This window comes from Pleurodeles waltl, chromosome 7 (assembly GCF_031143425.1).
Source record: "Pleurodeles waltl isolate 20211129_DDA chromosome 7, aPleWal1.hap1.20221129, whole genome shotgun sequence".
Lineage (NCBI taxonomy): Eukaryota > Metazoa > Chordata > Amphibia > Caudata > Salamandridae > Pleurodeles > Pleurodeles waltl.
The window spans coordinates 252013000-252038441 of record NC_090446.1 but is presented as its reverse complement, the minus strand read 5'-3'; the positions used below and the strand labels follow the sequence as shown (position 1 = coordinate 252038441).

The window sequence follows — 25442 nt, the reverse complement described above, 5'->3', positions numbered from 1 at the left end:
CATGCAAATATCTCTCTTAAGGTGAGAAATGTGGCTTACCATAGCCTGTATGACATTTCCTTCATGAAGGCATACTTCATATAAAAAGGTTCACGCTAGATAGCAGTCGGAATTGGTTAGAGAAAAAATGTTTCTCGGCCAGACGTTTTCTGCTAGAACCTGTCTCCCATAGGTAAAAACTATGCAAAAATTGAATAATAAACAATTATTTCGCTTAAAACATATTTTTTAAATTACATGTATTTCACTACAAAATTTTAATTTCACTAAAGTCTGACTGAAATTCCAGCATACCCAAATGTAATCAATATTCTAGTCGCAAGTGTCTTACTATTTGGACACTACATGGAAATTCAGTTACTTCTTTACATAATATGTAATGGTTCGAACTGTTTTGCTCCTTCTTTATTTTATTTTTATGTAGCTGTTAGTTGAAACTAACCAAAAGCATTTTTTAACATTCACAGTTTTAATACTTGTAATTAGGCTGTTTATACATGGCCCACACTGATCCTGCTTCATGTAAGCATCTATATATAAGTATTTAGTGCAAATCTAGGTAGGAGGCAGCTGAGAGATGAACAGAGAATACCGAACAATTCAGAAATGTTCACATATAAGAGGACACCAAACAGGAGAGGAGGAGTTAGAAGAATGAAGGTATCTGGGTTTATGTCGTTGAACTAGAAGAACTGCATATCTTAACAACTATTGATCAAGTGTCCCTTATTTCAGAACAGAGTTCAACCGAGCAGACTATTTTCTAGTTCAGTGGAGTTCGAATTTACATTTCCTGGTTCACTGATGTCAGTCAGGCAACACAGTTCATGAGCCTATTACTATGTGATCACAGACATGTAGTTTATATGCATCACAGCACAGTAATTAAACGCAATACCCTCTGTGAGAGTACACACTATGACAAGATCTTAACAAATACTCCTTGAATAAAGAAAAATTACCAACTTTACACACTCATGAAACCTACATACCCTGTATTACCTGGGTGAGGGTGGTGCACAGCTCTTTAAGAAACACATAGGCATATTTAAAAGCCCAGAGTGTCGCAAGTGCATCACTTTTTGTGAATCACCAGTGGCACATAGTGCACACCCATATCGAAGAGGCCATGCAAAGCCACTTTGCGTGGCTTTTCCTGGCCTTGTAGATATGGTGTAAGGCAATGCAGCGTAAGTCACCTTACACTGCGTCAGGGAGGCGTACCAAGGGCATTGCTGTGGGTGTTACCACACAATATCCATGGGTTTTGACGCATTTCCAGATTTACAAGAATTTCTAACCTGGGAATGCGTCAAAACTGTACGCCTCCCATGGCAGGCGCAATGAGAATAAATAACTTTGTTTCTCTTTGTTGTTTCCTCTTTCCATGAAAGAGGAAAATGCCTCTATGGATTGTTTTGTGCAGTAAGGTGTCCCTTCCTACACAAAAAGAACCCTACTGACAATCCAGACACCCTTGCACCATGGTGCAAGGGTGCCTGCATTGACGCTAGGCAGTCATTTTTGCACCAGTGCATGGGGAAAGGAATGATATGCATTGTATCTTGTAAATTTGGTGCATTTCTGCCCTTTCTCTGTGGCACAGGGCAGCGCAACAAGGTCACTTGCTGTGCTGTCCCGCATCAAAGGGCTTGTAAATAATCCCCAGTTTATAAATGAGAGAAGGTTTGTGTTAGATATTATAGGAAACTGACAACTTTGGTACCTTGGACCACTACCTTTGTGATGTTGTATCTCATTAAATCCTAAAGCTGCGCAGTTGCTAGGCCTGCTATTGTTACAAAAGGACTTTGTTTATAAAAGCACAACTAGTCAATTTGATTAGTGCTTACAAACTGAACACACCTGCACCACAGTGTTTACAAATGACCAGAATAGATATGTTCATCTCTCCTCACCTTTCAAGTTCCTGTAACAAATATTGTATAGAACTCCAGCTAGCATCACTTCAAATGTAACCCCCTACTTAAGCCCCTCCATTAAATGAGATTAATATATGTAAACCTCCGCATTTTATCTCAATTTATATCTTGCCGAGTTCTGTATTGCACTGTGTGACAATGTAAGACACTAAAGGGTGCAGCATGTGAGAAGGATCCTGGAAGTTGTGATGGTGGAGGCATTAAAGCTGAATCAGCACAAAGAGGGGAGTAGTTAGATATTGTTTAAATGCTGCCCCCATCTGTGAAGAGTTCAGTTTTATGTATCTGATGCATTTCATCACTATGGACCCTGCTTTTCCAGGCATTTTCCTCAATGTTTCAGTCCTTCTTCAAAACTATTTTCATTGTTTTTTTTGTTGTGTATAACCAAACAAAGATCAGAAAGATTGGTGATGATCCTTGCCTTCTTCACACGGATTACTTAGATAAGGCAAGCGATGAGTAATGTTTCCTCAATATTAGCAGGCCACACTTATTGGTCAAGCAAGGGTTTCCCATGGTCTATCTCCCCACTTTGGTTCTTTGTCTTCTTGGAATAACAGAAAATCATATTGGAGCACTTAGTGGTCTGTAAGAAATCTACTAAAGATCACAAGATTTTGAACCATTGACAACTTTAAAAGTTTATATGGTTCAGTATATAAACACCATACCACTGACACACACAGAGCTTAGAGAATATACCACAGAAACGGGTAATAGTAGAACCTGTTATTTTCGGAGCTTAGAAATGGCTACTGAAAGGGTACGAGTTATTAATTAAGAAGTTATTATTATTATCACCATCACCATCATCATCATCAGAAGGATACCAGCTTTATCTAAATTATGCTTTGATTGGTCAAACTGCCTTTTCTAGTATTTTGTATGTTCATGAATTTTCTTTAATTCTTAGATATGAGGAAGAAGCCTGGATTCTTCTGTGCTTAAGTCCTGTGTCAGTCTCAGCAGGCAGTAAACTCTAACCAACACAGAAGCAAGAACATATCTGACTCCATGAAAAGATGGGTGATTGTGCATTGAAAGAATAACTTCAAGACATTGTTTACCAGCATCAACGTCATCATTCCATATATCACTTTTGTAGTACTTGCAAACATCTCTGTTGATGCTCCTTTAAGATGTAACAGATGTCATGGAGATGTGATTGGCCTAAACCTAGGATCCCTCTCTTCTACAGTGAAAAAAGCTCTTGAAAAGTCACAAAGACAGAACCAGCTGAGAGAAGCTGTCCATCCATCCACAATCTAGCCTTGAGAATCTGTCATCAAGGCCCACCAGATTCCTGGAGCTTTATTGACTTTGAATTACGTCTTCAGTGTGATGACGCAAACTGCATATTCAAACCTCATGAGGCCATTTTTACATAGAGATTTGAGGCCCATCCTCTTATGACTCGTTCAGAAATCAGATCAAGTCTAAAAGAAACAATGCTCCCTAGAAAGCACCATGTCTAACCAAATTCATGCATTGAATCCTAACCTTGATTGACAAGCTCGAAGTCAGTAGTCCCATGCACACCTGTCCATGGTGCATAATTGTATTTTTCCCCATGGAATTGCACTGAATTTTAGAAGCGCCCCATTAGCTATTGCTCTCATCGACTTTCATGACAGCTGAACCCATTTTTTGGCAACTTTCACTTAATTGTTTTCCCCGAATTATTTGTGGTCTCTAGTTAATCTTTGTTTTGGTTTGGAACTTGAATTCTTCGTTCTTTTACTGTATTACTACTTCAGTGGTATCTCTCTCACCCCCAACACCTCAAGGACACCTAGGGTTATTTAGAGTTTGGCGTATGTGGGAGCAGATGTCAGAAATTGGGAGATATACCATCAGTCCTACATGGTGCATATATACATGGTGTATACCAATGCACACAGCAAATAGGGGGGCAGGACACCTACCAATATGTGCAAATGTGCCCCCCATCTACCAACTGTAAATTTCTCCCTTACATCTTGACCTCTGCACAAGAGAAAGGATTATTTTGTTTTCCTGCCTGGGTCACCCTGGCTAGGGTATTTTGGGCCATTATTCTTAGTACAATAGCATAGCTGGGACACTCAGTACCCCCAAACCCCAGAGATGCTTCCAGGAGGATTTCGTGTACAGATAAAGATGGATATTCAATTACCTGTTTCAAATATATCGTCCCAGGCCTGTGTGTGGTCTTTCCAAATTTTGGTATTGAGACTTTTATGAAGTTCCACTGGTGTCACCATCATCATGCCAAATGTACTCATCATCTGTAAACAAACAAAGGAAGTTTTGTCATGGCAATTTTGAATTACAAAACTTGAATGTCAGCTATGAATTAGTATTTATAGAGAACAAGGTTGCCTAATGAGAAGAGATATGCTCATTATTACCAAGAGGACATTTTAATGACAGATAATCAAGCAAATAATAAATAATTTTCAGTTTTTGGTGTTGGTGAGAAAAACGTGCTGGATGCTCAGATGGGAAATTGTTTAATCACCTTGAAACAGAATGGCGTTTTAGCCCTGGAATCCCGGGTTATCCTAGAACATGCACCTTGGATTTTTCAGTCTCCTTGGAATTCCGGTCATTAATACACTCTCAGCTAGCCGTTTTTTTTATTTTTTTTAATGTGACACACACATTAGTATGTTCATATTTGTGTATCAGATATAGTTTTTTGTTATGTGACCCTATATAACAGTAAATACCTGCTAGATTTCATAAATCACAAAAGTTGACATTTTCTTTGTTGGTGCTGCTTGTCTCAGCTTTCTTGTTTTGCGAGGTTGTTGCTTCCTCAAACCTTTCCCTTTGGATTTTTAGTTTCTGTTATGGGTTACAGCTGTAAATAGGAAGGGGGTAATATTATTGCCCTGTTCAGCACAGTTTCCAGGGCCAGGACAGACTCAGCTATCCCACATCGCATGAGGTCATGTTCAAACTGCCAAGCTGACTGTGCGGAAGGGGTACAGCGAGTCTCACTTTGTTTAGGAGATATCTGGATAGCTATTCCACGAAGTACTTAGTGTGTATATGTCTGAATCCTTGGCATAATTGTTGAGTATTCAGATCACAAATTTAAATCTCACATCTATCCTGCTGCAACTTGTGCCTGTTCTAAGGATGTCAAATAAAGACTTTTGAGTACCCACAAAAGGAGGCCATTGTGAATCCCAGGGGAAAAAATAAGAGTGAGAAAAGTTGAGCTGGAAGTGAAGCAGTATAGTTGTGCATGTCACTTCGGAGCTCAGATTCAGAAACAGGGTGCAAATTAACATCACACTGGTGGAATAATGACATGATCGTAGCGGTGCTTAGCTGCAAGTACTCGCAATCGAATTTGTATTAGGATGTCTGCGAATACTGCAATAACCTCCCTCCAAGGTTTACCCATATTATTCAACACTTTAATGTGACTGTCTACGTTCAGATCACACACTAAATGATTTTTGGAAGCTTCATTGGAGGACACTCTGAGTGCTTTGGCCCAAACAAATCGAAGCTCGAATTGGCCACTAGCTTCTAATTTTAGAAGTCAAATGGTGTTTTGTTTACACCAGGAAATCGTTTTGCTAACAAAAATTTAGGGGCATATTTATACTGGGTTGCACGATTTTAGCCTCATTTATTTTTATGCTAAAACAGAGCTGGCCTAACTCCATATCTATATTTTGTCGTGAGACAAGTCTAGAGTCTAAATATTGGAGTTAGCGTCATGTTGTGGATGCAGCAAACTACCTTGCACTAAAAAGATGCAAAGTAGGTGATCCTGTCCACAACATGACACTAACCTCCTAGCACCATATTTATCCTCTGGTGAAGAAATGGCGTGCACTGAGGTGGCAGACCCAAATAATGGTTGTAAGCCTGCTTAGCACCATTATTTAGTGCCTGGGTCAGACCAGGCATTAGGGTACCTGTGGACCCATTTCCATGGCCAAACGCCATGGAATGGGTCCAGAGAGGCCAACCCCAAATCCCAGCAACACCCCCACCTACACCAGAGAGACACCACAGGATGGGAGACTCCATCCTGGGTAAGTATAGGTATTTCTTTTTGGTGTACTATTGGGGGCCCCTGATATGGGACCCCCTGCCTTGTACTGGGTATTATGGCCTTGCCAGGCGACACTGATCCCCTATGCTGACCATTAGGTGAAATACTTAGACAGGAGTCATATTTGGGTGCTAGTGCGTCAGGAAAGAATGCTAGGGTGGTTAGCAGCATATTTATTGCCGCTACCCAGTCTAGTATCATGTCTGACCCACTAGCCCCTTTTTCCCTTCTGCCATCCTCCCCGCCACCCCCACCCCGGATAGCATCTTCTTGTTTTAACGCTATCCATTCCTTAGCACCAGCGTGAGTCAATCCATAGAAATGGAGCACGGCTGCCGCTATGAATGGCACTAGCAGGTGCTAAGGAATTTGACACAAAACTGCATTACCACAGTTTTGCATCAAAAAGGAACATGGTACTTAAAGAGCTATAAACAAATAACCTTCATAAGGTGTGTGCAGGCATGTATGCTATTCTACCTCTGGCTGTGGTGTTACACCTTTTTAAAATGTTGAGGATCATCAGTTACAGAGCGTCTCAAACTACCAGCGATGTCAGTGAAGATCAATAATTTGGGCCAATTTTGAAAATTTCAAGGCACTATCAAGATGCTGTACACCAAGGGTCGATACAGCTTTCTACGTTACTTTTAGATCAAACAAAACAAGAGGAATGTTTTCAATGACACCGTGAATACACTTTAGAGTCAAAAATAAACATTTTTTTAGAAACAAGCTTGCAGTGTTTCATATGAATTAATTTAAATAAGAGCAAACATAACTCTCTAATAGGACACATTAGTACATGGGAAACTTTTTGCAGCCTTACTGTTTTTATGGCTTTTATGAAGTTCATTGCTTCATCTCCAATATTTGGCTCCAGGAGTCCAAATCTTTTATCATACAATACCAAGCATATACCTGCACAAAACACATTAGTGTTACTGCTGCAAACAGAGTGTATGGGAAAGCAGTTTTATTTTTTACAAACGACATATATACATTTCAGGCATACCGGTGGCTCTTGTTGGCCAGATAAGAACACTCACTTGCTTCAAATATATAATGGCACACATATATGATCGCTATAGGCATTGTTGCAAACAAGAGTGCACTTAGATATTTAGAAATTATTTGTCCATTACCTCTGGTCTAATACTTAGGGCGCTCATGCTGGAGCATAATTCTAGAACCAAATGTATCTTGTTATAATCACAAACGTTTCACTACCTGAAGAATAGAGTTTTAGTGGGACAGAGGATTTGAGAGTTTGGAATATCTGATATTTCTGTTGCAAGTGTGCATCCTCTGAAGTGTGGGTGAGGGTTATCCCTCAGCAGGAACATGCAGATATTGCAAACTTTCAACTTAATCCACATGAGTATGGTCCATGCAGTGAGTTTTCCCAGTGAGGGTTAAAGCCTCTTTGTGTACAATTCCTCTTCGCCAGCTACAGCAGTGTGACACGTTGTTGATGGATGAAGCTGTCACTGTAGATATGGCAGATTGTGGATTCTGGCTTGTATTGTATATGTGTATATTGTAATTACATTCATATAGTGATTTCTACCCCTGGGCAAAGTGGTGGTTATCAAAATGTAATTTTACAGGGGTACTTGACCTTGGTTTAATTGAGCCCATCTATACTCACATTTCGCTTTGTGGTTGCATCCCTTTTTGGGTCAGCCGCGACACAAAATGCTTGTTGAGATTTACAAAGCCACACAAGTGCTGTTTTGAGCCACCGAATGTGGCACTGTAAAAAAAAGTAACCCAATACAGCTCTTTGTGCTGCGCTGTGTTATACTGCATGGGGAAGGCGTTACATTGGAGGAGCTTGGCCACTCCCATATATCTCCTATGCATTTTGACACAACCTCAGATGTAAGTGGTGTACCTAACTTCGAGAGGGGTAACTAGGAGAAATATCTTCATGTCTCCTTGTTAATGTCTCTCTGCATTCTGCAGCACAAATGGAAAGAAGAATATTCTTCTGATGATGTTTTTTGTGCAGCAAGGCAGCCTTTCCTTCACACAAACAATCCTGAACACTAAGCAGGCACCCTTGCAATAAAATGAAAGGCTAACTGCTTTGGTGCAAGGCAGCAGAAAGTGTGACACTGCAAGAATAGAGCAAATCTTTGTCAATATGGAGCTGTTCGCCTCTCTCCCCTGTTCTCTCGGTGCAGCACCTTGCCCTGCTAAGTTGAATGACCTTTTAGAAAATCCACCCCTTAGTATCTGTGTCACCGTGTTTTTTGTTGGTCCTGTATTGTACATCTTGGGTATAACCCATCCTCAACTTTTTGTTTTAACTAGAGTTCTAGAGTCTTACGTCCAAGCAGCCTTGTGTCTGATGTTCCTAGTGACAAGGGGTTGCTTGCTATCCAAGACTCTCTGTCTCTTAATGGTACTTGTCTTGATATCTCATCCTGTCCATTGACATTATATGGTACACATCAGATGCCTAGATACACTAATTACAATTACAATAGTACCTGCAACCAAAAACATCCACTGCTAACTGAACTACTGAGAAGAGTCAAGGACAACCTCGAAGAACATTTTTGAATCTCAGACAATGCAGACATCTTCCTAGTCAGTAAGGAATGCATGCGGACTCATTGTCAACTGCGCAATATTGGCCCTCCCTTCCTTCCTCACCACTCTGGGAATACAATACAGGCCAGCAATGCCAGAATCAGGCGTTTCAAATCAGGTGTTTCTTCACCTGAAGCTACCCACACATGTTCCTAAGTAGAGTATGTTAAGAATGATATCTTACTTTCAAGTGACCATTTGTTCAGTTCACAATACAAATCATGAATCCTTCCTTTTTCATCGGAAAGAGCATCCATCCTTTGCATAAGATCTACAAGAACCTGGAAGAAAAAAGGAGAATTGTTCATAAGTGATTACGTCTTCTATACAAATAGTATTGTTGTTGCTTTTAATCTAATATGTAGGTCGCTGTAGCTTATGCGGAGTGATACTTCTTGTTAGACTGGCTAAATGTGTACAATGATAGGAAAGCAAATCATCTCTGAAGCCCTCCAGGTCCCATCTAATGAAAAAACTTATCACCTCCTTTTGAGTTTGGTGGGAGCTGCAGCTCTCCATTTTCTAAAGGAAACTCTAAATACAGAGTAGAATGCTCCGCACTGCATTTTCTCGACAATATCACCCACAGTGGAGGAGGAATTTCAGCCAATGAAAAGACAGTGATACAGAAAAATAATTGGCTTCTAAATACAACTGCTTGCCCTATCCTCCATGTTTTATGTTCTCTCCCCAACTCTTGTAGGATCATCGTGATCAATTGTGCATCACTCAGAATCAGGCATATTATATATAGGCTATTTGCCCCACCCAGTAAATAGTGATTCTCTGGGGAGAAGTGTTTACTGCATATGGTAACTCCTGCATATTCCACGTTTTCCTCTGGAAAACGAAGGACTGCATGTGGGATTGGTGTTTGTATTACTGAACTCTGCATGTATATGATTTTACTGCATGCTTTTCCTGCTGTATAGTTCCACAGATTGGACCTGAAGAAATGTGTCTGAGGTATATTGTGGGGGTATGGTACATGGTGCAAATTCTGGAATTCCAGTCACTGCACAGAAGAAATATGTGCGCCATGGATCAGCATTTACCTTCAATGTCGGAATCAAGCCTTTCAAAATGGAAGTCAATAATTCACAAATAAATTACATAAATAAATAAAAAAATACCAACAGTGTTAGAAAATGTTCCTTTTTGTGTTACCCCCTCCTTTTGCTAATTGTTGTTGTTAGCCTGTAGACGCTAGACACTGGGCGACTGGTGGCCAATGTCCTGTGCATGTGCTTTGGCCTCTAAAATATGTCACAATTAGCTAATCCCTGATTTGCATTTTTAGCTTTCTTATAAGGTCATAAAATATGGTGCCTAAGTACACCCATGGTGTGATAAGTTAAATGTCACTATTGGACTCCAGCACTAGTGTGACAGGCCATTATAAGCTGGCTGCTGCAGTTTTAAAACCGCAAACAGACCTGTCAAAATCAAACAATTTGCCAGGAGAAGCCCTCCCTTTTAAACATGAGTAAGTCACCCTTGAATAGGACTTGGAGCCCACAAGGCAGGGTGCATGGTATTAAAAAGTTGAATGTAATGTTAAAATGTCCTTACAGTGACTAGCCTCAAAAGCCGGAGAAAGGCTACATGGCTGTAGATAAACACCAGCAGCAATGTTAAATATTAATTATGTTACCTGGGCTACGGAGCAGATAGAAAAACGATTAAATAACTTTTTAAATATGTATTGAAAGCCAACCTAATCATAAAGTCAGATTTTTTATAAATATTAAGGAACAGGGGCATTTAAAAATACATTTCCCTGCCTGAAGTCCTGGGGGATAATTTGCATCAGTCCCCAACTGTTAGCCAGCTTATGTATGGCCATGATGAGGTGTGAAAACTGCTGACAGAGCAAAGACAAAGGCTAGGGTGTGGGAGGTGCTTTTGTTCCACTGGCAGAGGAACAGCTTGGCTGTGCACAAGTACTAAATTTACTTCAAAGAGGAACTACCCTGTTATAAGCAAATATTGACACCTGGACTGGTCCCTTCGTTTGTCCTCCCAGTCAGATAGGTACCAAACCCAATGTGGAGAAACTGGCTTCAGAACTGGTCTGCAGTGACCAATGAAGAGGGCACTACTAATTACCCTTGCCACACCTCTCAGTGGGCACACAGGCTCTGTACAAGGGAAGAAGTGTTTCTCCATCTTGGATATAGTGTGTGATGGACCTCTGTGGGATTGTTTACAGTAGAACACAGAAGAACTGCTGTAAATGTGGGTAGGATTACCCCAGGGAACATTTGAACTATTGGTTAGGGAGAGGCCAAGAGTTACCCCTTCCCTCAGGCTACTTTTAGGCATAAATGTGGCACCCTAAAACTCCTTCTTCGGAACATTACTAGATCTGCAAAAGAACATAAGAAGAGTTGCACCTGCAGATTGAGATCTGTGAAGAGACTTTAAGGGCTGAACCTGCTCCCGCTTGTACCCAGGACAAAGAAGTGGACTCCAGTGGTCAGCTGACATCCTATGTAAGTTAAAGGGCCACAACAAGCTGTGTTAGGCTTTTCCTGAAGTGCCCAGCTGACCGGTATCTGCTGGACCCAACCTGAACCCTCCTGGTGCCCTCTACCAGAGTCATCCTTGACCTTCAACTGCTGTTCCTAAGTTACTGGGACAGTTGGCTGACTCTTCATGGACTTCTCCTACCACTACACATACCTAGAAAATAGATTGTTTTGGACTTCATGACCTCTGGAGGACTGAGACAAACCATGCAAGCTGATCTCCCTAAGATGCAACATTGATGGGCTGAAGAGACAGGTTTCACCCCGTTGATGCTTCTCCCCAGCAGCAAATGCTATTTATTGGGACCTAGGTGAGAAAAAAAACTATCTTGTTGCGCTCTCATAGAACACATCCCTTGGCCTTGCCCCACTAGAGGATTTTGAGTTCCTAAAACAGATGAAGCCTAAAGGTAAGAATCTTGACTCTGTGAAGGCACCAAACATACCTTGCCAGGTAGAGGACTTCCCTGAGAGTGAAACTTGAATTTTCCCTCTCAAACCTTTTCCCTCAACCCCAACAGCTTCATCGAGACCACGTCCAATGCCTAACCAACATCATGGAGTCAACATAAGATACATTCTGCTGCTTTGCACTCCTGAAGTATTTTGACTTCCAGAAAAATCAGAAAGTTAAACCACTAACAAGGTGGAACCTGGCCTGTTTATTGACTCATACTCCATGCCATTTAGCCTGAAATGTAATCTATGTGTTGGTCTACCACTGATGCATTGAGTTTTTTGGTGCTCTTTTACATAAATCTTTAAACATTAATTTCTCCAGCTCCTCTTATTGGATTTTGTACATTTTGTGTCATTTTGTTGATGAAATTACTCACTGTTTTATAAATTAGTAGGGCATTTTTATTGTGTTGTGTTTTGATTTATAACTGTTTGGGTATTTCTGAATATGTTACACATTTTCCCTAAATTTAACCTGCCCTCTCTTTGAAGGTTGAGCTCAGGTTTAGATTACTGAAATCTTTAACTGGACCTAACAAGATTGTGCTTTTATTACTTTTGGTGGACCTCAATACGCTCCAAAGAAAAAAAGCACTTTCTCACAAATAGGAAATAAGTATTTATCACCAAAGTTACTATAATACATAGTCTTTTGTATTCATTTCATCTGTCCTCTATATTGTGACACTATATACAACATGCAGAATATTGTCTCTGGCTGACATTTCAGGAAACGTCTTTTTGAGTAATATATCTGAAAAAGAAGTGAACAAATTTAAAAGACCTGATGCAGTCTATGAACATTTTTTTTGTGCTCTGAAGCTGCCCTAAGAATATGAGTAAAGTGCAGCAGAAACATATTGCACATAACCTGGGCAACACTTAAAGAGTTCAGCGCTTTCGCTCATTGTTAATAATGTTCTTGTTTGGATGGCTCAAATCAATCAGTCAGAAATATTGTATAAGAAACATGTTTCCTACCATAATCTTCCCTGTGTTTCTGAATTGCAGGGCCATCTTTGCAATAGAAAGGGGCGGCAGAAGTTGGATTCTTGCTGACATAATTAGGTGAAACAGACAATTTGTGCACCTTGGTGCACTCAGTGGCGTAGCGTGGGTTGTCAGCACCCGGGGCAAGGCAAGTAATTTGCGCCCCCTAACCCGGGGCAAGGCAAGTAATTTGCGCCCCCTAACCCGTGGATTTTAGCACTCGAGTCTCTTCCAAGAGGTTGCGCCCGGTGAGGCCGCCCCCCCCGCACCCCCCACGCTATGCCACTGGGTGCACTTCGCCCCTGACAATTAAATAGCATATTGAGTTTGTGATCATATCATTGTAATGGATTTGTGGCGACTCTCTGTGATAGACTGCTTTGCTGTATTGCCTGAGTGACTCTGAAGGTTAAAGATTTCTTTATTAACATGATCCTTGGTTAAGAAATGTATCAAGAGCATCTTTTTGACCCTGGTGCACAAATACCATAATGACAAAGCCCCTCATATTTCTGCAATAATGTGCAGGGGGGTTCTATCACCTCAAATTCTACAATTTAGGTCATCGGCACCCACTGACCATATTGAAACATCCCCCTCCCTACAAGAGAGTGCCTATTCTTCTATTAACGCGTTACTGGACTGTAGAAATACTCCTTATCACTGTAAAATGCCATCGATATCTATGAGATTAAAGATGATATATTGATAGTTCTCTTTCAGTGACTTGTTACAGGTTAGAAGGCACGCAGTTTTACCGAGACACTACTTATACCCAGACTGCAATTGCATACATTAATATCAAACATTATCATAACTTAAACAGATCCATGTTTGCCTTAAAGGGGTCTTGGATGTTATTTATCCAAGTGAAACACGTGGCAGCAGTTCTATTAAAAAGAATTCGGATACATTTCATTGTTGGTGGAACATTTGTTTCAAAAAGTGATTTTCAAAAAGAGTAGGGATTTTCTCTTTACCTTGTTGGCTTTTCCTCACCACCCCTACCTCCCCCTTTCGTTTTTCAATTAGAAGTGCCTAGTGGCAGCTTGGTATTTGGTGAGTTTGATATAAACGATACTCACTTACCCTTTTCAAGAGCAGATTTCATATTTTGCATATACGTGTCAATTCCCCTTGTAAGCACATACTGCAATTTATTTGTATATTAAATAAATACACCCCATACATTCAGAACTCAATTTAACCCTGTTCCAAACCTTCAAAAGTTTTGCATCCCTTATATTGCGGTACTCAATTTAACCCTGTTCCAAACCTTCAAAACATTTTGCTTCCCTTAAATTGCCAGGGTGACTTCCATAACATGACTTGTGCTACAAGCTTGTCAACAGTAAATACCTCGTTGATTTTTGTGTCCAGTTTCATAACTTCTGTGGGCTTCATTAATTTCTTCTGAAATGCGCTTCTTACCCTCTGCCATTCTTTTCCTTCCCTAGACATTGTGATAAGGGCAAGAGTTAAAATAATATGACACTTAATTTACTAGAGTAAACTGTAGTTGGTAAAACATAGCTACATTCTCAGTTCAACCTTTCTTAATGAAGCAGTCAAGATTTGACCAATTCAATAACACAGTGTTACTGCTGAGGAATATACTTGATGTTAAAGACCCTTCACTTCATTTGTACGCCCAAGCTACAGATCAGGGAATAGAACGAAGGGGGGGGGGGGGGGGGGGCGGGGGAATGAACGGTACAGTCCAATGCAGAAACGTGTAAAGCTATTACCTACGCCCCAACCACGGGTACAACCATATGAATTAAGCAGAGAGAAACAAAAAGATTAATGTTGGGTCGATGTATTTGCGCCCAGTGATGTTAACTAACTCCATTTGGGTGAGAATCAATCTAAGTCAGCGTACTGTCCCCCACTGACTGAGAGTCACTTCCAAGAAAAGAGAATGGTTCTCAGACTTTCTGATCATCCCTGTGAGTTAGACTCAATCTCAGTAAACGTGGCACTCTCCAAGTAAGTGAGATTAACTCGCATTGAGGAACTTTCTTCTACATTTACACCGAGTGAGTGGGATTCACTCACCGATTGAGACGCTGCCAATGCGTGACTATCTCGGTGTAACTCGCTCCAAGTGAAAGACTCACTTTCTGGTCCTGATTATCACTCCCAAAAAAGTGTTACCAATGAAGGTTACCGAACCTTTCTCTTACTGAATTTCTTTCGTATAGAATGAGACTTGTTCCGACCTTAACTCATTACAGAGAACAATAAGTTAACAGTAGTGAGACACACCTTCAATGGTACTGTAACCAATCTGCGGTCTGAGCGCCCCCTCTAAAGCAGTACATGTGAACTCCTTCATATCACGGACACTTGGAAAACTTCACACTTGAAAAGCGCCTTGAAAAGACACTTGAAACACGTTTATATCAAAGCAAATCGCTGTCTTTGGCTTTAGGTCTCTCGACGTGAGGAGTGAGTTTGCCAAAACAACAGTGAGCAAAATGCAGCTGTCGGTTGTGCAGCATGTGCAGTGGCACCAGGGCACAAGAGTGTGAGAGTCCCACATCATCCCAATTATGTCAGTCTCTTACAAGCAAACAGGGGGCGGGCAGCCCATTTTCCTAGCTTGCATCAGGGACCACGGCACCTTGCTACGACACTTGAAGGGATATTCATGGAAATACTTTGATTTTACGTTCTGCAAAGCAGGGTGTGATGGAAGATATCAGAGTGTACTTACAGTATCAGGAGACCGTATGCCTCGTCTCGGTAATCTCTGTAGGCTTTCCACGGCTTGATCTCCAGCCTCTGCGGGTAGTTGCCCTCTTCCCTGTAAAGCGCCTCGAGGAGGCAAGGAGCCCCGATGTGGACCGAATCGAAGGACCCCAGCTTTAGCCTGAAAATCTTTCCAAACTGCTTGTGGTATCCAGCCTGAAGCACGGGAAATCAAAAACACGCTGTCAGACACACCGGCTTCTCCAGGGCTGCGGTCACCTGGTCAGCAGTGAACACTTTCCAAAGGAGAATATTTGCAGTATGTGTGAGCAGCTCCACAACTTTACACCCACAATGCGAAGACATATTCTATAATATGCAGGGCATAATCTACAGATTGCTCGAGGCTTCACAAAATATTACAGTTATCACTTTATATCCTATGCCTTTTTCGAGTCTCATTAAGCGAAATACACGTGTTACTTATTGTTTTGCAATTGCGCATATACATCGCCTCCTACCCTGACAAGAAGACGAAGCTCTTTCTGTCGACGAATACAACGCAAATTGGTACATTTCTAATTGGTACATTTCGGACCATTGGTTGAGGGCTCCTTGACATGAACCCTGAATTACTGCCCAAGTCGCACGGCCAGAGATTTTCACTTTTGCACGGTTTCCACATCTCGCTGTTTCTCTCCAAGAAAGGACACGTGGTTAGCATTAACTCAATGCACCCATGTGTGCGAGGATAGACACAAAGGCGGTTCTTGGAAATACGTCTTTGAATACACAGAACAAACAAAACCTTTTAAACTACTCTCAGTTTCTACAACATTGTCAAAACAATGCATTTTTAGTATAACATGTTATAAACAAGAATATATCAACTTTCAAAGACACATGAGCTAAATAAACAAGCAGCAGCATAGCATCATAACTTGGTTGCCATTGTATAAAAAATACAATTTTACAAATTGTTTTTGTTATTTCAAATAAATGTATTTGAATTTTTTTTTTAACTATTTACCAGAATTTCGTGTTGCCTCTTAAGGCCCCCTTTGCATAAAATGTCCAGCAGGTTCCCCAGAAGTGGCAGCTTGGTGGGGCCGGGGATGGCAGACAGAGAGCCTGCACAGGGTGCCACCTGCTTGGGGTGGAAGGGGCATCCGGCAGAAGCTGTAAGGATTGACCCCTGCATGTCTACCAGCCTCTTTTTCAGGAACATCCATATCAAATCTTTTTTCACCCGAAAACTCATGTTTAAAAAAACACTGCAGGCACAAGGCAGGCACAATTTCTTGCTTTCTAAAATAATGCAGCATTTGTCACGATATTTATACTTTCTAGAAACTAGATGGGTTCATTGGGTTTTTATCTGTGACCAATCAGAATGCATGCCGAGCTGGTGTGTGGCCAGTGTTGTCTTGGGGAAAATAAAAGTAACGCACGCCACAAGTTCATGAAAGGGTGGCCTTGGTGCCAAAAATTCAGGAATGCGAGACAGTTCATGAAGGGAAGCAATGCGGCAGCCAATGACACCTTCGCGAGCCGTCTTTTGATTGGCTACAGATGGTTCAGTCTTGATTGGTCAGGCGTGTTCATGCCCAATTCTGTCTGTGATTTCGACTGCGTAGGTAGTGTAAGAAGGCTAATGATTTATTTTTTTCTCACGTTTTTTTCCTTCTGACTTTAGTTTCTTAACTTAACTCCTGTCACTGTCAGACAGCGACAGTGATTATCACGTGGGAAAATGTATTGTTGAACCTAAGCACAAGCTTTAGTATAGATTTTTTTTCTTGAAACTTTGTCAGAACATATTCTCTCTTACTATTGTCTGTCTAGGTTTACCGCGATTCCCCTGTTTCTGTCTTTCTCCCTCCCTGCCTCTTTGGATTCTCTCTCTCTCTCTCTCGTGTTTTTATCACAAGTAAGAAGACTGATTTCCACAGGTCTTAGACAAATTGAACCTTAGACACTTTGGCCCATATTTATACTTTTTGACGCAAAACTGCGCTAACGCAGTTTTGCGTAAAAAAAATTAGCGCAGGCTAACACCATTCTGAAGCGCCATGCGGGCGCCGTATTTATTGAATGACGTTAGCCGGCGTTAGCCGCCGGCGCCGTCTGGTGTGCGTTAAAAAAAACGACGTACACCAGGCAGCGCCGGCGTAGGGGGATATGGGGCTTGGGCGTCAAGAAATGGGGCAAGTCAGGTTGAGGCAATTTTTTCACCTCAACCCGATTTGCGCCATTTTTTTTTCACTCCCAACCCCCATAGAAATGACTCCTGTCTTAGCAAAGACAGGAGTCATGTCCCCTTGCCCAATGGCCATGCCCAGGGGACTTCTGTCCCCTGGGCATGGTCATTGGGCATAGTGGCATGTAGGGGGGCACAAATCAGGCCCCCCTATGCCACAATTTTTTTTTTTTTTTAAACTTACCTGAACTTACCTTAATGTCCCTGGGATGGGTCCCTCCAGCCTTGGGTGTCCTCCTGGGGTGGGCAAGGGTGACAGGGGGGGTCCCTGGGGGCATGGGAGGGCACCTCTGGGCTCCTTCAGAGCCCACAGGTCCCTTAACGCCTGCCTTTTGCAGGCGCTAAAAAACGGTGCAAAAGGGGCCGTACGTCATTTTTTTGACCCGCCAACTCCCGGGCGTGAATTTTGCCTGGGAGTATAAATCCGACGCACATGCCTCGGAGTCGATTTTTTAGATGGGAACGCCTACCTTGCATATAATTAACGCAAAGTAGGTTTCCACGCTAAAAAATGACGCTAACTCCATGGACTTTGGCGCTAGACGCGTCTAACGCCAAAGTATAAATATGTAGTTAGTTTTGCGTCGGAATTGCGTCAAAAAAACGACGCAATTCCGGCGCAAACGGAGTATAAATATGCCCCTTTGGCCCATATTTTTACTTTTTTTGCGCCGCGATTGCGTCACTTTTTGGCGCAAAGGAGGGGCTAACTTACAAAACACAATTGTATTTTGTAAATTAGCTCCGCTTTTGCGTCAAAGAATGACGCAAACGCGGTGCAAAAAAGTATAAATATGGGCCATTTTTATCTTGAACAGCTGTCAATGTGTCCCATGTCAAAAGGATGACTTTCAGCGAGTACCGTTTTTTTCAGTCAACAGTACTAAACATGCAGAGGTTGGTAGGCAGTGGCGGCTGCCATGTATTTAGAGTGGTGGGGTGAGCAAAATACAGGTGGCATTCAAATAATAAAAATAAATGGCACCTTTTTGACTTGCCACAACATACTCCTCGTTCAGGTGTCTTCTCTCTTCGAAGATCGAGACACATGAAAGTGCATTACCCAATCCTGGTGCTGTTAAACAGCATGAGAGAAGTGCCAGTATTGGTAGAAGCAGCCCATCTCAGTGCTCTTAAGAGCACTGGAGACCTGCACTTTATCTAACCCCGCTGTCTTAAGACAGCTAGCTTATAGAAATTTAAAATGGGCATGTCTGGCTGGCCGTCGCAAGACGGCCGTCCAAATGGATATGCGCACTTTAAACATAAGTGCAGAGCTTCCTGCTGACACTCAGCAGCAATTGCTCCACCCCATCCTGACTCTCGGATCAGGGAGGGTTGCTGAAAAGTAAAATAGTAATAAACTTTACCATTTTATTTTTCAGCTGCTCTGGGGCTTTTTTTTAAGCGGGGAGACGCTTCTCCGCTCTCATGGTAGCGTCAGCAGCGGGGAGAAGGGGGGAGTTTTCCCAATCCTAGGTTTCGGTACAGCCTGGTGTGCAGGCTCACAGTGTAGCATAACCCTATGGCCGCTGTAGTGTTACGCTGCCCACACAAGTACAGCCGCGACCCCCACTAAAGACAGACGTCCCCCTAAAAAAATGTCTGTGGGCACCCATATTGGTAGGGTCATATTTAAATTAGAAAGAAAAAAACACAAGTCCAAGCATGCTTAGAACCAGTGAAGGAAAAAACAGGAATGGACAAAAAACACCAAGTTTACATAAGTGATGTTCGCACCTCTTCAAGATAAAAAAAAAACAATTCTGTTGCCTCCTTTTGGTAAAGCTCCTTGTTTATTCGGTACCGAAGTAAATACGTGACACTATCCTCACCATTTATTTTGTAGAGTACTGTGAGAAATAGGGTTACTTGGGACAGGGTAACCCGACCAATTCAGTAAATGTACTCTGGTTAGGTCAAAATACAAGCTCTGATAGAACCTTTCTTCGTAGATATGCACAAGCAGGACTCAATAACCATATAATTGTGTGCTAAGTTCAAGTATTACTAACAATTTCAAAGTAAAGAACACAACACAGTAACATTCCCAACCCAACTTAGAAAAATAGAGAACAATTCAATAAGCACAAATACACTCAAATAGGTTAAGGGGAAATTAGAAATATGCATTTTTAAATTTTAAGGTAAAAATCTCCTAGAAAGAAGTGAAGGACTATGGAAAAACAACAGCTCTCAGTGGACCAGCAATTAAACTCAATTACAGGCTGTGACTAAATGGAGGTAGGATACACCAAATAGGTTATCCCAGTTAAAGTTTTTACCTTCTCGCTTAGGTCCTGATTTATATCTTGGTGGAGATGGGAAACATCCTGAACAACTAGGTCCAAACCACTACTTGCCTGAACCACTACTGCTAAACAACTAAAACGTCTCTACAACTAAGTACTGAACAACTACTGTCTAAACAACAATTGTGCCTGAATAACAATTGCCTGAACAACTTATTTTAAGGTAAGGTTTTCATTTAGTTTTTTACTGTTTATTAGCTGTTTAGAATATATATATATATATATATATATATATATATATATATATATATATATTAGTTGTTCAGGCAATTGTTATTCAGGCACAATTGTTGTTTAGACAGTAGTTGTTCAGTACTTAGTTGTAGAGACTTTTTAGTTGTTTAGCAGTAGTGGTTTAGGCTATAGTTGTTTAGGACCTAGTTGTTCTGTCACATATTCGGTGGAGATAGAACTCTATCACAGTGGTAAAAGAGTTTCCTCCCTGCCAAGAATTTGGTCTGTCTGCCTGATTTTAATTCGGGCAGACAACAGCAGAGACTACTCCATCTCTACATTGGTCAAGCTCCTCTGACGAAGTAAGGGCCATCGGATTTTCAGCTATATGTCCACCTACCTAATTTAAATAGGTGGTCATATAGTTGTTTTTTAATCCCCGTCACTGCCAAGAAAATACTTTTGGGAAAGGGTACTAAAAAGTGCTAAATGCCCCTTCTGCATGGGAGTAAACTCTTATGGGGAGGAGGTATTTTTCATTTATTTTCAAAAAGAAAATCCTACTTTGGGGATTTCTTTTTGAAAATAAAAAAATGTAACTTTGACTTACGGCTCCGCTATGTCCGACAAAGTCGTCCCGCAAGTTACAATGCATTGGCAGGCATCGACATCACCTCGGTTCATGTCAGTGCTTGAAATGTCCGCTGGGCCAACCGACATTTCAAAATTTGACAGGCGGCACCTCAGTCAGTGCAAGGGAGTGAACTACTCTGTGGCCTAAGTGGAGGACCGGGTGTTTGCCAAATTACAAATCAGGCATTTCTCTCCAACTACAGGGAAAGCTTCTGATCAGCCATAGAGCCCCTAGCTCCTAAGAGAAAGCTTTTGGGCACCAGAGCACTCAGATCGCCTGCAGTGTCTAGTACTCTTTAGTAAGCTGGGCCCTCTTCGAATCAGAAGTCCTTCTGCTTTTTGTGTCTCTGATAGGGAAACAGGAGGCCAACCACTTCACCTTTGGAGAGCAGTTCCAGTCCCTGGGTGCCAGCAGGAATCATGGGTCCTTGAATGCGTCTGTGAGACCTCTTATTACAGCAGGAGTCAGAAGTTACCAGCCAGGATTCACCTTCTTGCAGGATCTTCTTCTTCAGATGGAGTCTTCCTGGGTCCAGGAATGGTCTGAGGAGGTGGTGATTGGATTGCAGGTTTATCCTGTGCACTAGTCAGTGACTGGAAACATTACATCACCCAGTCCTAAGGTCTTCTCACAGTCCCCCACCTCTGGAGGTGGAATGAGTGGCAGAGTTAGTTTTAAGCCTGTGTGGCTCAGACAGCCTAATGCACACTTTTGCAACATTTCTTTTCTGTTTAATTTATAAATAGAGTGTCTTCATGGCTTCACCATCAATTCAGATTGTAAAACAACTAAGTAGGAAATAACTTTGAAGCACTTTTCTAGTCCTTTCTTAACTAGAAGAGGGAAATAAAATGTTTAATCTCACAATCTTAAGAAGTCTAGCCTGGCCTACAAAATGAAATAGCTTTGATGTTTTATTTCACTGTGATGGCACACTAACCTTAATATGTAATGTGCCCTTTTTATACATTAGAACATTGGCCTGTGGGCCTACAAAGCACGTTAAGCGTGACTGGTGAGTATACATAAGTAGGATTTTCCTGCATAGAAAATGCATTTCCCTGCTATATGTCACTGCTGTGCATTTAAACAACAGCCTAGACAGAACACAGTGGTGGCCCCGGCAGTAACATATTTTTTCATACGTGAGTGTTCTAAATACACACTGCAGCCCACATATGACATTTAACTTTCCATGCCATTAGCGCGCGTAAGGTACTATTTACAATAGACTCTTAGGGAAATTAAATAGGCGAAATAGGGAGTTCCAACTTACAATACATGATTTAGTGGGGAAGCACAGAATCTTAGCTACAGTTTAGCAGTGGTCAAATGGATACAAAGTATTTTTGTTTTGTGTTGCAGGTAAGAAACACTTTAAGTAAATAACAATGAATCCTGAAAACAAAATATAGTTGCACAAATTCATTATGATTCATTATAATTCAGTCTGCATTCTCTGGACAAAAGCCAATCATTAACTTTCTTCTTACAATGTAGGTGTAGCATCTTTAGTTACCTGTAATAATACCATGATGTAGCTGGTCAGCTGTAATAGCTTCTTGCAATGGAGTTGTGATGTCATCATGTCTGCTGCCAGCAGCCAAGGTGAAGGGCAGGTGACAACTGCAATTTGAACAAAGATAACTGGCGTTTTAGTCTCATCTTTTTTCTAAAACGGACAGTGGTTAAACAAAAACAGTAATTTATGGCAACATGTTTATTTTAGGGTATTGCGGGAGAGATAGAATCTGTGTACTTGTTTTTATGCATTCTAAGCTACAGCCTTTTTAGGTCGAGCTCACAAGGACTCTGGCCTGTTGTAATCTATCAAGATTCATGCACTCTCGTTCATGGACTTGCCTTTCAAAAATCCTTTGTCATCATTGGTAGATGCTTTACGTTTGCCCCTCATTTGGGCAATTTTGTTACCGCCTTGGCCATTGACCCTTTTACATGGATAATTGCACGTTTGCCGATACATTTGACTACGAGCGAACTTCTTTTTGTTTCTCTCCTTTGCGCTCATGGCGGCCGTGGTGTTTTGAATTGGCTCCCTTATGTTAACTATTTTACTTTTCATTTTGAATGTATGTGGCAAGAGTGGTCCAGTTAAGAATGTGCAATGCTTATAGCTCTAACTTGAGCAAACGCAAGACCCATTGCATTGCAGATGCTTGTTTTATAATCAGTCTTACTTTAAATTTATGCTAATATTTTTCTGTAATAAATTACTAAGGGGCATATTTATACTCCGTTTGCGCCGAATTTGCGTCGTTTTTTTCGACGCAAATTCGGCGCAAAACTAACGCCATATTTATACTTTGGCATTAGACGCGTCTAGCGCCAAAGTATGAGGAATGAGCGTCATTTTTTTGCATGAACGCCTTCCTTGCGTTAATGAGATGCAAGGTAGGCGTTCCCGTCTAAAAAAATGACTGCGACGCAAATGCGTCGTATTTATACTCCCGGGCAAAAATCACACCCGGGAGTGGGCGGGGCAAAAAAACCCGCATTTGCACCTCTTTTTAACGCCTGGGTCAGGGCAGGCGTTAAGGGACCTGTGGGCTCAAAATGAGCCCACAGCTGCCCTCCCATGCCCCCAGGGACCCCCCCTGCCACCCTTGCCCACCCCAGGAGGACACCCAAGGATGGAGGGACCCATCCCAGGGACATTCAGGTAAGTTCAGGTAAGTATAATTTTTTTTTTTTTTTTTTTTTTTTTTTTTTGGCATAGGGGGGCCTGATTTGTGCCCCCCTACATGCCACAATGCCCAATGGCCATGCCCAGGGGACATAAGTCCCCTGGGCATGGCCATTGGGCAAGGGGGCATGACTCCTGTCTTTACTAAGACAGGAGTCATGTAAATGGCGTCTGGGCGTCGTTAAAAATGGCGCAAATCGGGTTGAGGCGATTTTTTTGCCTCAACCTGACTTGCCCCATTTTAAGACGCCCTAACGCCATTTTCCCCAACGCCGGCGCTGCCTGGTGTACGTGGTTTGTTTCCACGCACACCAGGCAGCGCCGGTCTGCTAGCGCCGGCTAACGCCATTCAATAAATACGGCGCCCGCATGGCGCTTCAGAATGGCGTTAGCCGGCGCTAAACTTTTTGACGCTAAACTGCGTTAGCGCAGTTTAGCGTCAAAAAGTATAAATACAGGCCTTAATGTCTGCAAATGCACTATCTCTTTCATATGAAAGAGCAAGACACCAGGGTCCAGATATACTAAGGTTTGACATAATGTAACGCAGCAAGATAACTTGCTGTGATGTGTCAAATGGATAGAGCAGGAATGTGCCATATTTACTAATATATGGCTCCTTTCTGCTCTCTCTTTCTTTGCACTGATGTACAATGTGCTGCCTAGCTCCAATGCAGACACCCTTGCGCCATGGTGCAAGAGTGCCTACATTGTAGGAAGCATTGCTTTTGTGTTGGGAGGAAAACCTTCCTGCGCAAATACATTCCACAGAGGCATTTTCCTTTTCCTGTGTGCTGCAGCACACATAGAGAGAGGAAAAACAAGAAGAAATAAGGATAATTCTCCTTGTTACAACTTTGACGAGGTGGCGTAGCATTTTGGCGCATTCCCAGGTTTACTGGTCTTAGTAAATGTTGGGAATAAGTCAAAATCAATTTGTGGATGTGTTGGAACACCCTCACTCCACCAATGGACTGCCTTCCCAATGTAGAGTAACTCAAGGCAGTGACATGGGCTGCCTTTTGTTACTCTAGATTTACTAAGCCACACAAAGTCATGCAAGGTGATTTTTCACGGTTTAGTAAATATGACTTAAAGGCTTGTGTTGCTTTGCATCGTCTTGTGTGACGCAGCAGCGATGCAAACCCTAAGTAAATCTGGCCACTAAATGTAAGCAGTTTGTTCAAAGAGTGATATTGTGATCTTGTGTTTTGAGGAATAAATACAATTTGCAATACACTGACAAAATATTGCAAATCACCTCAGAGTTCCATGTTCTTGTAAAGGAACTCTGTTTTTGGTTGTACCTCTAAATCGTCGTGGAACTCTTCTATGTCTTGCAATATCATTATAATGTATGGTAGGGTGTATTTTATCCCACATACATACATCAATTTACAAACTTAAAAATTGAACCCTTCAAGTGTTACCAAGTAAATAATATATTCACTGTGTCTTAATTTCATAAGCTGGTCACCTCTAGCACATGAAGGTAGAAAAGGAAGGTAATATTAACTTAGCACTTTAACTGTTGTATTTCCTGTCTTTTCAGGTTTTACATTCTAAGCAGTATTCACCGCCCACCAATCTTATTGCACCTTAACTAAAGTTTATATCCAGTGAGTTTCACTGTGTTTGTGATTCCAAAGCCAGTTCTGTACCACCACTGTGGTCAGGATGTAACGAGGATCAATGGATCCAGTGGCACTGATTTTAATGACCACATGCTTTACTAAACATTAATGGTATTAAAGGTCTTTAACAGTGCAGGCACTATAGAGGGCCTAATCAGCAAGGATGGTGAACGACCCTGGTCATTAATGAGGACAATGACACCAGGTAGCAATGAACATCATGTGAGCCAAGCAATAAAGAGACTTAAGGTGGCAGCATCAACAAGCATGAATTTCCATAGGCCATCAGGATCATCAAATGAGGCATTCCTTTATGAGGCTCAGTGGCTTTTTGTATTCTGAAAAAAGTATCTGGAGCAGCTATCCAGGCGACTAGTTCACAAGTCGAGATTTTAGCGTCCAGCGTAATCCGGTTTTAGAACAATTAGGAGTTTGTTCCCATA

At 41.7% G+C, this 25442-nt stretch overlaps 1 protein-coding gene across 1 annotated transcript in view; it reads right to left on the bottom strand.

Moving 5' to 3' along the window:
• The window catches only part of CYP24A1 (cytochrome P450 family 24 subfamily A member 1), a 53517-nt gene extending 36920 nt beyond the window's left edge, over positions 1-16597 (bottom strand). Inside the window, exons 1-6 of the mRNA XM_069243617.1 lie at positions 16312-16597; positions 15307-15497; positions 13947-14040; positions 8792-8888; positions 6836-6927; positions 4102-4213 (exon numbers count right to left, since the gene is read on the bottom strand). Coding sequence (XP_069099718.1) covers positions 4102-4213; positions 6836-6927; positions 8792-8888; positions 13947-14040; positions 15307-15497; positions 16312-16542 — 817 coding nt within the window. The 5' untranslated portion in view covers positions 16543-16597. The remainder of the gene's footprint in view (positions 1-4101; positions 4214-6835; positions 6928-8791; positions 8889-13946; positions 14041-15306; positions 15498-16311) is intronic.
• Between the last annotated feature and the right edge of the window lie 8845 nt (positions 16598-25442).